This window comes from Gekko japonicus, unplaced genomic scaffold, assembly GCF_001447785.1.
Source record: "Gekko japonicus isolate JY-2015 unplaced genomic scaffold, Gekko_japonicus_V1.1 scaffold1320, whole genome shotgun sequence".
NCBI lineage: Eukaryota > Metazoa > Chordata > Lepidosauria > Squamata > Gekkonidae > Gekko > Gekko japonicus.
The window spans coordinates 216,831-232,074 of NW_015170319.1; the positions used below are offsets into that span (position 1 = coordinate 216,831).

The 15,244-nt window shown below is 42.2% G+C and overlaps 1 protein-coding gene across 1 annotated transcript; it reads right to left on the minus strand.

The window, feature by feature from the left end:
* Window positions 1–987: 987 nt before the first annotated feature.
* Window positions 988–14,965, minus strand: ADAMTS1 (ADAM metallopeptidase with thrombospondin type 1 motif 1). The gene is made up of 9 exons (XM_015418055.1): window positions 14,003–14,965; window positions 9,340–9,686; window positions 8,078–8,210; window positions 7,092–7,259; window positions 5,523–5,800; window positions 5,109–5,295; window positions 4,846–5,021; window positions 3,066–3,241; window positions 988–2,867 (listed from the first exon to the last, which is right to left on the minus strand). Exons 1-9 carry the CDS (start codon window positions 14,580–14,582, stop codon window positions 2,126–2,128), a joined length of 2,787 nt encoding a protein of 928 aa, XP_015273541.1. The 5' UTR covers window positions 14,583–14,965; the 3' UTR covers window positions 988–2,125.
* Between the last annotated feature and the right edge of the window lie 279 nt (window positions 14,966–15,244).

Genomic DNA, 15,244 nt, shown 5'->3' on the forward strand with positions numbered 1-15,244 from the left:
GTTTAAATTAGGCACAAGTAATTTGGTCATAAATTCTGCATGTTGTAACATTATATGACTGCAGGAGAAATAATGCATCATTAAAAGATTAATTTAATTAAATGCTGTAAACCGATATTTATATATTTGGTTTCTGACACATTGCATTTTTAAATCTTTGGTTATACAGAAGCAGCTGGCAAAATAACAGCTAAAGACAGATTGAAACTAGTCACTAACAAGCAACTACTTAGAAGCTATTCCATTCACCATGTAATTCATGTTACAGCTCACCACACAGCTCTGGTGACTTCCTCTGCTCCATTCCAACAGTGTAAGCTCTGGTGTGGTAAGATTTACGGAATACACACTTATATAAATGACTTCCTATCCATGCAGTTACATTTCAAGAAGACATTAATGGTGGTTTTTTTTAACCTATGAATCCCCCACATCCAAAGAACGCCAATACAATTAGAATTTGTGTTGTAGGAGTCATTGAGCTCCAGTTACTCACACCAAGGTGAGAGGGAGGGCTGGATGACAATAGATGTGGAAGTGACTGCATGTTCCAGATAATGGCCTGTGATGCCAAGTGTGTGCACTGAAGGAGGGAGGGGAAAAACAGGCTCCACCAAGTCTTGGGCTGATCCTCCACTTGTTACCATTTTGCAACTGCTGTGTCCTTCGCAATGTTATACAATGGCTATTGCTTTCTTTTAATATGCACATGAATGAATGAAAAACCTCCACTCTGTTTCCAAAATTCATAGTGTTTATTATTTCTAATATCATATTATATTGCATAAATACTCTATCCTTGTTAAATGTCTTTTTTTTAAAAAAAAGTGATAACTTAGAAGATCACATTAGACAAGAAATATAAAAATAAATAGGTTCAATATATGCATTTATTACCAATTACAACCCTTCACAGAAGGAAAGGAATATAAATACTTTTAAAGTATGTATCATCTATAGTTATATTTACTGTATACATATGGAGAGCCATATTCTCAGAGTCTATGGACTGGCACAAACTTTTAAATACACATGTATTGGCATATTGCTGTGGATGGACCTGCTATCCCTCAGCTTAGTCTTCCCCGTCTTACAAGTGATTTGAGCAGTGTAAAAACATTAGGTGCCATGCATTAAAGACCTCCTGTTCATGATGGAATTGTATCTGTTCGCAGCAGATCACAAGCAAGTGTGCTATTGTTGGCCTGTATATAGTAAACTGTATCTTAAAGAGGTCAGACCATTACCTTAACTCAAATGGCAGCATGATATGACTACATTTCCACCTAGAAACTTGATTACAATATACTCATAAGACAAATATATACTCCCAAGATAAAATTAATTTCACTTAAATATTTTGGAGCAAATGGGGTGTGACCTATCCAAACCAATAAGAATGGCATGCATTGCTGAAACTGTTATGATTCCAGTCCTGCAGGCTGACTGCAAGGGGGAAATGTTACCTCAGTAAAATAAAAAAAATACTTTAAAACTGCACTACATTCTAGTCATCAAGAGATTTAACAGCCATTTTTGTACGTTCTTATTTACAGGCAGATAATATGGCTTTCTGTTTATAAAAAAAACTATTCTGTAAAATGATAGCAGCCATTAACAATATAGTCAAAAGTTCTTTTCAAATACTGAGGGTTGTTCTTTTTTTGTTTGCTCTTTGTGAGGTAGGCAAGACCTGACCAATTATTAAGCTTAGAGAAAAATGGTCATTCTCATTCCCAACTTTGAGGAAAAAATATTTTTATCAGTACCACAACACAACTCCAGGAAGAAAAAAAAAATGTAATCACTAAAACATTGAAATGTTTGTTTAAACCTGCTTTGGCCACTGCCTATGTTTTGTTTAACTTGTAACAGACTTAAAAAAGGAAATTGTAATGCCTCAGGGCTTTAGTGCTGAAGATGAAATAGCTAGCAACATTAGTTGTTTTATCAGGTTTGCAGTTGATAGAATCCACCCCATCCAACATTATTTGCACTGCCCCCATCTCAGTAAATTCCCCACGGTGAATTTTGCAATGAAAATTACACAATTGCTACCTTTCACCCTCCTTTTCAGTGCTTTGGTCTGAAACTTACACCATTAGCTTTCTCAGCCTGTTATGGTTTAGCTGCAGTTTGTAACATTGCAAAAGTCTATTAAATGTTTAGGTTTCTTTACGAGGTCACAGCTTTCATGTGACAATGTGATGCCATCAAATGAAACACATTTTAATGATCTTTTCTTGAAACCTTTCCCACATGTCTTAGAACATGGTGACCAGTCTCCTAGCTGCCACTGAGGGCACGGAGTGTCTGCACATGGCCGGATGTCAATTGGCTTGAGTTCTCTTGCACAGTCTGCTGAAGGCTGTCCACTGAGGTCTCTGCATTCTACAGATCTCCTCTGCCATCCAGTTCCACATGACTTTGAACATTCTCTCCATTCTTCGATAACCCATTCAGATAAAATTGTTTCCTTGATTGCATTGAAAGATTCAGTCTTTTTACTAGAAGGCTTCTCAGGACCAGACTGTACTGGTTTCTTCACAAAGTATGTGTATTTTATTTTAGGACGTGGCAGTTCACCTACAGTAAGGACTTGTATTGTTAAAGGTTCACTCAGTGGATTGAAACTGCGTATTCTTTCCAAAGAGGCCGATGAGCCGCTGTACCTCAAAACATTGCCTTTATGACTGATGTCTTGCTCTAATGTTGATAGTGTGTAGTCACCATTGAGAATATAGGTGCCATCAGCAGCTTTAATAGCTAGGAAGCTACCATCCTGTCTTGTGCCCCTGTGATTCCGTTGTTTAATGTCTATGTTTGTCGCCCCAGCAGGAATCACAAGAACATCATGGTAACCACGGCTACAGGGGAAGAAGAAGCCAGAAGGTAAGTGTTCTGCATTTCCTTATTATGTCAGGAATTACATCAATTACAAGAATTAAGATGACTCGTATTTTTTTAAGCTCTAAGACTGCAAGTTCCTATATAATTAAAGCCACTTTTTATTAACAGCTGAATATACCTGCTCTATGATTCTAATGAAAATGATAGTTACATACCTGGAACTAGAAAGCATGCCTGATACTTTCTTGCATGTAGAACCATTGCCTCCACAGACACCACATTTATCAAACTTCTTACTGGAGCCGATGATGCGATCACATCCAGCTTTTACACATTGCCCTTGGACACAAACTGAAGTAGTATCTGGGCTACATAATGTTCCATCTATCACCTTTTTAAATAAAAAAAAAAATATCCAGGAAAGCCATAATTAGAAGGAGTTTATCTGTTATTAAGAATACTGAGCATGATGTCACAATGATTTAAGAGTATGTTGAACTACCTCATTGAAAGAAATAAAGAAGTGTGCTTAACTTTGTGTCCACTTACAGTAAAATACTTCAACAGAGAAGAATCCAAGGGCAAAGAGTGTAATTCTGCTTAGGATTGCACTGTTGAAGTATTTTATTGTAAATGGACACAAGGTTAAGCACAAAAGTTCTTCTTTGGGGGGGAGGATTCTTTTTAGAATCTAGCAAATAAACAAATGAAAACAGAATAATGAACATATAACAGAAGTGACCAGGTCATCTGGCCCAGCCACTGTTGCTAGTGAACACCTACCACCAATTTCCCTGGCTGAGCAACAGGAAATTTAATTTGAGTGCAAATTCATATCATCCTGCCAGTTTATAGCAGTCCCCTATGTCCAAGCAGCAGTAGAACAAAGATTCAGGAATGCAAGAGCGATAATTTAAAAACACGTCATTAGCCAGTGGCCACAGGTAACACAACCAAGGTTTTTTTTAAATGTGATTTTCTTCATACACTGAGTATGATGCATGCATAGAAACAGTCCAGATGGTAAGGTACACATAGAAGCATGGGAGGCATGTATGCAAAAGGTTGCTATATAACAGATTCTAAAAGCTAAATCCCTACATCTGGAGTCTGCATCCAAAGTTCCTGCCTATGCCTCAAAGATTGCATGTATAACACCAAACAGAAGGTCTGCCCTCTGAGCTTTGACAGTGACAGTCACCTTTTTTTAAAAAATGGAAGCAAGAATGGAGGGCTGAATCAGGTCTCCCTTTGCTATCTCATTCTCAGCCAGAATTCAGGCCCTCCCTATTCCTCTCAAATATAGTGTTCAGGTCTGTCAAAATATACAGTAGCCGCCATCTACTAGGGGCTAGTTGCACACTACTGCACAGGTATCGCTATATACTGATGCCTATCCATTTATATTTTGTAACGACAACAAATAGACTCTAATCTTTAAGCACTTGGGTCTGCAGAAGCCTAACTGCTTTAAAGAATTAGGCAATCAGTATATGGCTAATTAATATTTCATTATTAGTGAAAATATTCTCTCACTTTACATGTGATAAACTTTTAATGAGGACCTCTTCAAACAGAACAAAACAGACCACTGTCGCCTTTGACCACAGGAAAAGCAGGATATAAATACTGAAATAAATAAATGCTTAATAATTAGGCATTACCAGGACCCAGAGTCTGGGACCACAAGAAAAGCTAGATCTTAGGAAATCAGACAATTTAATGAAACATAAAGCAGAATGACTATGTATGTAACCTTTGTTTGCACTGGCAGGATTGTAGAATAAAATAAAGAATGATGTAAGCCATTTTGGATCCCACCGGGGGAAAAGACAGAAATAGAGAAGAAAATGAACAAAAGTAATATGAAAATGAATAAAATAGTCATTTGAATAAAGTGTTGATTTTCATATGAGAACCTTCTTCTTTAATCAACACAAGAAGCAGTAACATTTAGTGCCGCAAAAATGTTTATATAAGCAAGCACACACCTACCTTTGGCTGAAGAACAAAGAAATAGCCAGTGCCTTTCGCAAGGCAAACAAGCTTGCATCTGTCTTTGGGCGAGACGCCAGCAAACTTGGGTGTCCATTCCACTGCAGGTCCACTCCCAAAATGAGATTTGGAAATATCATTGTGAGTTTCACACTGTTCCTCCCTGAAGGTTTTGCCTGCACACAAAAAAAGACATTTACTGGGCACTAGAAGCCAATTTTCTATTTTACAACATTCCATTTTAAACATTAATTGCAACTTACCATTGCTGTCTGGGCAGTCTTCTATGTTACAAGATCTGTACTGCACCCGTTTCCCTTCACAGTATTTTCCGCCATTCTTTGGAACTGGATGGTCACACTCTCTCACAGAATACTGGACTCCTCCGCCACATGTCCTTGAACACTCTCCCCACTGTCCCCATGGTCCCCAGCCACCATGGACAGGAGTCTACATTTTGAAAAAACAAGACAAAGCTTGCATGTTAAAACATTTTGAAAATGCATGGTTACATGGGGGAGGGATGAGTTAATTACAGATATTTAGATTTACAAACATTAAACGTGACTGGACAGAATATCCCATGTTTTCTGAGTCACAATTCTCAGCTTTTATGGGTCTATACAACCACTATGCATACAGCAATATTAAATGCTCAACTACAGAAAAATACTTACATCATAATGCTTCTTGTCTACACACTTTCCGTTCACACACCACTTCCCCTCTCCACAGCTTGTACCATCTGCCCAAGGAAAATGTTTGGTTTGGCATACAAGCAATCCTCCGGAGGTTCCAGTACACCACAAGGTTGTACATGTGCTGGCTGCATCAGGACAATGTTTTGACTCCTCTCCAAAGGTGAACTGGCACTGCCTATTGGCATCATATACTGTTCCAGGTAGGTCAGAAGGGAGCTGTATAGGCTTGTGAGGTTTGTCCAGCAAACACTCACCTGAAAAAAGATACAAGGAAACTCTGGTAAGAAATTAGATTTTATTTCCTTTAAACAAGATTAAACTGCGGGATATATTGTTTTGGGGTCCCGGGGTCCCTTCAAACAGACGTGTGCAGGGAGTTACTACATAAAATTAAGCATTCCCAGGAGCTAAGGAGGCAAGTCAAATCATGACTGTTGCAAATATGGAGAGGAGGCCTAACCCCCACCCCTGCACCATTTTCCCAACTGGAAATGGCCATTTCAGGTGTGGGGGGGAAGGTTAAAGCCCCTCTTCTCATGCACAGTAGCCCTGATCTGAACTTTATCCAAGACCTCTTTGTGTGTATCTGCTTGACAGGACCCAGATGGGAAATAAGTACTGTATACTGTATAGTAGAGACCAGCAGACAAAACATGAGACTTGGATCTGGGATCCTGCCTGTTCATCAACACACTTATTGAGTAGCTTGGACAAGTTCTCTCACTACCTGACATGCACTGAGCAAAATGACTACAGCAGTCACTAGCCTCAGAAGGCTACTGAGAAAATTACTGGCACAATGCTAAAAACTTGGCTCTGTAGAAGCGGTATTAAAATGAATGAAAACAGATATATGTTTTAGGCCAGAAGAACACCAGTGAAATCTCTGGGACTGATCCTATGCATGTTTACTATCAGTCTATTTAAGTGTTACTCTGTGAGATGTTACTGTATGGACATAAGAAAAGGTCTATCTAGTCTAGCATTTTGTTACCACCCAAATGCTGTCAGAAAGAGGGGTATGAATGTATCAGTTCTATCCTGTGTTTTATACTCTGCAACTTGCATTCAGGGGCAGACTGATATAGGACACTCCATTTATCTATCTGGCTAACTGTAGTTTGATACAAATGTAGGCCAAGGAAAGTGCTAGAAAATATTCTCTGTATTATGTGAATTACACATCCATGCGCTCGCATATATGACTGAAACACTATTTAAAATTACTGAGACATGCAGATTGAGGCTGGTTGTCTGGTACTTCCCAGTGAATCAATAAGATGACAAATGATGGCAGTTTGGTAGGAAAGGCCCACATGAACAGACCCAGCTGCCATTGTCAGGTCATTCAAACAAACATTCTCCCAGCCATGCAAGAGCTGCCCACGAATAAGCAGCGCCCGTGCAGTCAGCAGAACTGAAGGATACTTCACAACACAACTTTATGCTAGGATTTCCCATCATGAAGGGCTATGTAGTTATTTTTAGTAAGGTGGAAAACAAAGAGTTAAATGTTTACAAAGATGAAAACAAAGTACATCTTACCATGACCATTGTCCAAAAATGTAGTAATCATGTAAGCACTGCATGGAGACCAAGGCTGACTTCGATCCAAATTGGAAAGCATAGATGCCATCATGTGGTAATCCCTGCTTATGCCGTTAATACTGGCACACTGTTTTGCATCATCATGGGGCATATTAAATACATGGCCTTTAAAAACAAAGGCAGGAAGATGCCATAAGTCTGCTGTACACCTCTACTCACATCATTTATTGCACACATTCACAGATATTTGTACTGATGCAGGTATTGCTACAGCAAAATACTAATATTCTGGGAAAATTTGTTGAGATACATATTTCACTCAGACACAATGACTGAAACAAATTTTCAAATTTGATGACAGGGTAGAAAGAACAGCCTGATAACAGCTAAGGTTGCCAGCTGCCTCGATGAAAAAAAATGCCCTGTCTTCTTAATACAATATAAATGGGATGTTACTTCCATGTCTCTGAAAAGCTTCACCTGCCCATTTCCAATGATTAAGCCTCTCTTAAAGGGAGAGGACATTTTTTCTCCAGGCCTGCTGTCAATACTAGTAACAGCAGTTATCAAAATATGAACAGAATTAAAACCTAAATTTGTCTCTTGGTTTATTTACTATTTAAATTTTTTTGCCTCTGCAGCCAAAGTGCAATTTGAACTTCCAGTACTTACTGAACCTTAGTTTTCTCACAAGCCAAACAGATGAGCAGGAATTTCAAAGAGCACTCGTTGCTTAGAAGACTGTACCCGCGACTAAGACTACTCCCCCTTCTATGGGTGCACTGCTTTGATTTCAAAGGGATTTACAGCTATATGATTTGAAGCTGTAGAACCCATACACACCCTCAAGAAAAACTAGGCTACAGTAACTGGCAAAATCCATGTTTGTTCAAACATTTATTTCCTTATTTATATACCAATATATGCCAGGTATGTTTTCAAAATGAACTGGCTTGCACAGATGTCCTCTGGATCTTACTTACCCAGCTCATGAGTGGTTGTAAAGGCAGCCTGCAAGCCATCATCTTCTATGACAGAGCAACTGCGGTTTGGATCACAAACTGTTCCCACGTCAGCCATCCCAAGAGTATCACATGTCTTGGCACCGCAGAGATCCTGAAAAGGGGGGGGGAGTTATTTTCATTATGTCAGATCTTAACCTCAGAAGAAAAAATATATTACTTTGGCAGTGTGCCTTTCCTTATGGATGAGCACTAATGCTCAGTATTTGAATAGGAGTAAAGATAATTCTCTCCCTCCCTCTCTGGAAGATACACAACAACTTACACAAAGGAACAGTTTCAGAGGGTAACCCAGTTGGTCTTCAGTAGAAGGGCTTGATTCGAGTCCAGTAGCACCTTAGAGACCAACAAGATTTGGGAGGTATGACTCTCAAAAGCTCACACCCCCAAAAAATCTTGGTTTTTTTTTTTTTTTTAACCAGAACATTTTATTCGTATTCAACCATAAAGTATAACAACAAACAGCAAAAGTTACAGAAATCCACTTATCCTACCAATGCAATCAAATATACAATCAAAGAGAGGTTCCACGGAACAAAGCCATAAAGGTCATAGAAACATTAACCCAATAGCAACAACTTATACTTCGCATTGTAAATAGTTTTCCAGTCAAAATCATCAAAAGTGAGTTTTTCGATGATGGGATACCATTTCCCAACAGGACTAAGTATTTCACATTCACCCCAAAAAAATCTTGTTGGTCCCTAAGGCACAAAAGGAATAATTTTTCTTTGGTAGGCAACTTATTACAGTCAGGCTGCATACTATGTATATAGAGTAACACAATGTCCATACAAAAGCTTTGTATAGGAATCATTTTAAGTTACACATACATCAGGTCTACATACTCTCTTATTAATTTTCTTCACCTGCAGTTGACTTTAATTGTGCTGCAATGGAGATCCTCCTGGAACTTCTTATGAAGATCAGTTTGAATTTGGCGGTCTCTTGACCATGAACCATACAAGGCTCAACAATCAAACTATCAGTAGTAGGTATGCTGAGATACTTTTTACAGTTTCCACATAATGGCAACTACAAAAAGTGACCTCACAAGAGGAAAAACGGTTGCATCACACACACATGCCTCTCAAAGTCTGCACCTTAGCAAGAATTTATGCAGAACTGCAGATAAATTATTTTTTACCACAGCTGCAGCAAAAATTAAGAGTGCATTTTCTGGAATCTGCAAAATGCAGCCCTTGCTTCTTCTTGTCCCTTACCTGTCTGGTGAAAAGAATTGCAGTGTCATAATGCTCAGCATGCCGGTCACTGGGAGAATTATGCTGCTTTTGCCAGCTGCAGAAATTTCGTAAGGTGAGGGCAGCATTTGAAGATATATCAGGTCCTTTCTGCTCATCATAGATGACCATTATTTTCACCACCACCAGGCTGATGGAGTTCCGGATGCTAGGGTGCTTGTACAACTTGGCTGCCACAGACATGAGTGTCAGGAGATAGTGCTTCAGTCCACTGCCATGAAACTCTGCCATAGACTGGTCTGCTACCAGTAAGGTTTCCACATAGCGAGGGCTTGACACAAACCTTTTTTTCCTTGTATTTCCATGTCCTGTACATTAAAAATATTAAAGACTTACTAATAGCCAATCTTGAATTTCTTTACTGTAACAGTTTTGAGCGTTACCATATTACCAAACAAATAATATTACCGATGGCATTTAAGTTATTAGTAAACAGGCAACATCATTATTAGTAATAAAAAAGCTTCAAATGGGAGCTCAGCAGCATTTTGGTGGGTTTTTTTTCCTGTTCTGTCTTTTGCAACCTCAACAGTGTTTAACATAGTCTCAGTTGCGAACTCTGCAACTCTCAGATTGCTTATTTCTCTATATAATAATTCTGTTTTGGTCATGGACTCTCCTGAACATTCAACACGCTCCCAGATCAGTTGGCTCCCTGGTCTGTCACTCAGAAGCTGTCCCTATCCACTGGCTGCATTGCCTGAGTCGCACCTCCAATATTCTAAACAGTTTGCTGTTCCTCTCCCCCCAATAGCCAGTCAGAACACAGAGGTCATTTGCATGTGCGGCCTGATTGGCCTTTGCCTCTAACATTCTAAATAGTTTGTTGTTGCTGTTGGGAGTCATTGAATGTGTCCTGAGGTAAAATACATATCCCAATTTTCCCTTAAATGGTCACTGGAGTTGCCAATCTCCCTGTGGGACCTGGAGATCTTCCAGAAATCACCGTGTTCCCCAGCCACAGCACATCATTTCTCCTACAGAAATTTCCCAGCCATTATAATGGCTGCTTTGGGCAGTGGACTCTCAAACCCTGCCCTCCACAGGCTCTACCCCTCAAATCTACAGGTCTGGCACTCCCCTTAGTATTGCCAGCCTCCAGGCAGCACCTGGAGATCTCCTGGAGAGAATGGCTGCTTTGGGCAATGGACTCTATGGAATTATACCCTGCTGAGGTCCCTCAAACCCTGCCCTCCCCAGGCTCTACCCCTCAAAGCTACAGGTATTTCTTAACCCAGAGTTGGCAACCCTGTAACTGGCTATGGAACCGCTTTCCAGACCCTTGGAACCCAGAAGACATGGCACAGGAGGAGGTGGTTTTTTTACCTTAGCTGCCACTGCATAGTCCCAAATCAACATAGGGTGGAGGGAACCATTCCTGTTACCATGTGGCTGTCCTCCCATACTACCCACTTGGGGCAGCAAAATGACTTGAGACAGCCCTGTCTTATAGCTAAGCAGAAGGAAATAAACATGGCTTTCCTCCCTCTATTTTTCCCTTCCCTCTACCGCCCCACCAGCCACAGCTGGGACACTCACATGGAGCTTCCTTCTAGAGCTCGTTGTATTTCTTCCCACAACGGACCTTACTCCTAGTTATAAAATATTTCCTCTGATGGCATGGATCTGTGTATGTCACATATATCCACAATGCCCTTGAGGGTGTCATTCTACACAAGGAATGGGGTATTCCCTGCTATTCCTAGAACTGGTACATCTTTATGATTATGAGAGCAGACATGTTTGATTTGGGAACAGAATTCCCTGGGCAGAGGAGGTTCATTTTCCTGATTATGTCAGTGGGCACAACTCTGACTGAACCTTGTCTAGCATGGTAAGGAAACAAGGAATTATCTTCCCTGTGTAGGTCTCTCCTTCTCTAACTCCTGGAGAAGTACTGCTTCCCTTCACTGAAGTCCACCTTCCTACAGCAAAGAGTTAGTGTGTTACAGACAGACAGGAGTTCTGTTCTCCTTGGTGTAATCAGAGCACCAAGCCTGCTACCTGGGGAAAAAATAACCTTACTTTAGGGGCCATGTGGGAGTGGGGTTTCCTGAAAACAAATTATATGTATGATTTTCAAGCAACTGGTTGTGTCTGTGACCCAGTTGTTCCCATGACCTCATGGCAGCACCTTCTCTTCCTCAGATAATGTGTCCTTGTTTTACTCCCCTGCCTTTCCCTCCACCTTTTCATTTGCTGAATGAGTCATAGTCACCAGCATTCATTCACAGCCCTTCTTGCACTGGAACTTCCTTCTCCTTCAGTACACCTGTGTTCATGGTATGACTATGGATATTCTTTTCTATGAACAATCATACTGCACAGTAATTATCAGGATTTGGGATACTTTCCTATCAATAAATATCTGTTTTTAAAAAAAAATTAACCGCATGTAGTGAGATATAAAGTGACCCAGAGTGACTACTGACTGCCAGTGAAACATTTGTGGAAACATTAGTGGAAGCAGCAATAGTTATTCATGTGTTTCTACTCAGTATTTTTAAATAATGGCTACTTATACAAACATTTATTTTTGGACATTTTTTTAAGTTTCAGAAAACCTGGGAGTGTCAGACTGCAATCCTAAACAGAGTTGCGCCCTTGTACTGAAACTACCAGCCATACAAAGGAGTAACACTGCTTAGGATTGCACTGTCAGTGTGGCTGGAAACACTGTTTCATTCACTGCACCCAGGTCACCATTCATAATTTAAAGACCAAGAATGCAGACACACTTATTAGGGAGTAAGCAACACTTCTGAATAACCATGCAATGGTTCCGATTGCTAGTTAGCATCTTATGGACATTTAGTAGGACTTGGAGTGTCCCACTAAAACCTACATTAATAGGTCTAGTAAAGGTATCTAGTATTAGACAGCCAATCTATAATTTCATCAGACATGCATTTCAACATAATTAGATTTAGAGAGTGTGCATGTTCCACTCCCATCTGCAGAACTTTCCTAGTAAGCATGCATGAAGATTGCAATCCGAGTCTTAGGTCCAAGGCCTGACTGTTAAAAAGAAAGCAAATCACATTGCATTTTAGACACCAAATAAGCAATTCTAAGGACGTTTACTCAGATGCATGTTCCACTGGGTTTAACAGCACCAACTCCCTAGTGTCTAGGATTGCAGCACAGCTATGCAGAGGCATCTGTTAACTGTTAATTACCATTTCAGTGTATCTGAGGAAGTGTGCATGCACAGGAAAGCTCATACCTTTAAACTTTTGTTGATCTAAAAGTTGCCACAGGACTAAAAATTTGTTCTACTGCAGCACAACTGTCACTGAACTTGCACATCTATCTTGATCTGAACACTGTATTGCATTAAGGCTGAAATCCTATGTGTATTTACCCAAGAACAGGACCCTATTAAATTCAATACAATTTACAAACATGCATAGATTCAGACCATCCATTCAATTAATTTTAATGGAAATGGCTTTCACTTAAGGTGCCCTCCTCAAATTTTCCCACAGCATTCTCATAGACTTTTATCACACTATTCTGATGTAAGAGATTTGAGCATTGTGTTTTTAGCATCTCACCACCTGCCATCTTGATCCACTAGACACCCTTAGGTGTTTTTTTTTGGGGGGGGGGTATTTTCTTTACTACATGAACTTCAAACCACTTATTGTACCACAAGAGGTGGAAGATACCCGTGGCTGGGATACACAGGCTCAGAAAAGTCATACAGGCACTTTTGATACATATGACTTTTCTTGAGTTCCTTCTTCCTGTACTGTACCACTGCTTTAACAACCTACTTGGGCTACTGTTGTGCAAATGGGCATAGAATTACATCAGGAATCTTGAAAACTCTTTTCTGAGAGGCAATGGCTACACTTCACACAATAGAGAGCCAGTTTGGTGTAGTGGTTAAGTGTGCGGACTAATCTGAGAGAACTGGGTTTGATTCCCCACTCCTCAACTTGCACCTGGTTGGATGACCTTGGGCAAGCCATAGTTCTGGCACAGCTGTTCTTGAAAAAGAGCAGTTTCTGTCAGAGGTCTCTCAGCCCCACCTACCTCACAGGGTGTCTGTTGTGGGGAGGGGAAGGGAAAGGAGTTTGTAAGCCACTCTGAGACTCCTTTGGTAGTGAAGGGCGGGGTATAAACCCAATCTCTTCCTCCTCCTCTTACTCCAGGGTAATCCATTAACATCTCCCCATTAGAGGCAGAGTGCTTTAAATTATTTTGGAAATAGTGTTCATTGCAACCAGCAAAACTTACTTCCAAATGAATGTACTTAGGATCAAAAACCAAAAGGCCCTTTTGGAAACTATTATCGAGACAACTGCTGCTTGCCAAAGGTTAATTTCTGGCTTTGGTTTGTTTTTTAAGGGAGACACCCCGATGTAAACCGCAAGTCACAGAAATTAGCTTTGATTGTGAGATTTCTTTTTGGGGAATGGCACCTTTTACAGCGGCCAACTGCAAGAAATCAAAAAGAGCCTTCATACTACTTCTGGCCTTAAAAAAAAAAGTGTTCGGTGGGGCGCATGCGCACCACACAGCGCCCCGCTGACGTTCTGAAGCTGAACTCCTTACTTGCCAGATAAGGGCAGCACAGAGAAGCCAAAGCGCTTCTGGCGGGATCGGGGATCCGTACCTGCGCGCAACACGTGTTGCGGCTGCTGAACGTCTACGAACAAGGGGGAGCTGCTGTCCGTCACCCCACACTTAGTGCCGCCGCCCTGGTGGAGATTCCTCTGGAGCCGGCGTCGCAAGACGTGGAGCTGGAGCTTCGTTTCTCCTTGTAGGAGCGAGACATTAGCAGGCTGGATGAGGTACTCGACTCCGCGCAAATAAAAAGCGCCGCGGATCCCTCCGCAGAGGCTGAGCGCGGCGGCAGAGACTGGATCTCCGTTGACAGTACCGGCGTAGAAGCAAGTGGACAAGTCGGCGTCTCCGGGCTGCTCGGGCTCCTCTGCCTCCTCCCCTGATTGGGGGCGGCTGCCCACGTACTGCAGCGTCAAGTCCGGCGCCAAAAAGCTGCTATCGGGTTGCAGTTCCAAGCTGAAGCGCTGGCCAAAGGCGTCTAGGCGGTAGAGCCGCTCCTCAGCCGGCTGCTGCCCGGTGGAGTCCAGCCACACAGGCACCACCAGCTCTTCCTCTGTCAGCGGGCTGCCCCGAGCCGCCAGGCAGAAGAGCAAGGCTCGCAACGCCAGGCGTGCTGCCGCCCCTTGCATGCTGCACTCGCTCTCCGTCCGAGAGGGAAGACGGCACGAACACCTACTCCGCGAGGCTAAGGCTCCCGCGGCACCTCGTAGGGCGGCAGCGCCTGAGCACGGTTCTCGCTGAGAGGACGGAGCCCTCGGCTGCTGAGGCGCCCCAATGCAAATGTGCAGAGGAGAAGCACCAGTTGCCCAGCTTCTGCAAAGCGAGCGCCTCGGCTGTTCGGCCTGAATGCGAGAGCCGGGATAGCCCGCGCGTCCTTTTATCGTAGTCCTGCGGGGACCCACGGCCCCCCTTCTGGTAGGCGGGGACCCCCTGGACAAGCTTTGCGTTCTCGGAGTGCGTAACTCGTGGCGGCGGCTACGGCTGCAGTGTGCCTGCCTCCAGCCTTGAGAGGCGCCACACCCTCCGTCGGACGGGAGGGGAGACGAGCCCGGGCGGGGAGAGCGAGCGAGAGAGATACCTGCTCTGGAGCTCGGCGCACAACACGCATGGAGCTGCTCCTGCAACCCGAACTGGCCAAGAAAGCAGCCGAGTCGCGCTCCATTTCTCCAGCTTCTTATCCCTTTTTCCAGCTGGTCAGGTTTTCCACGTAGGAGGTGCCTGTTGCGGTTGCTCAGAGCCCCAAGGAAAGGAGACTCAGAGGAGGAGAGGGAGGGCAAGATTTTCCTTCACT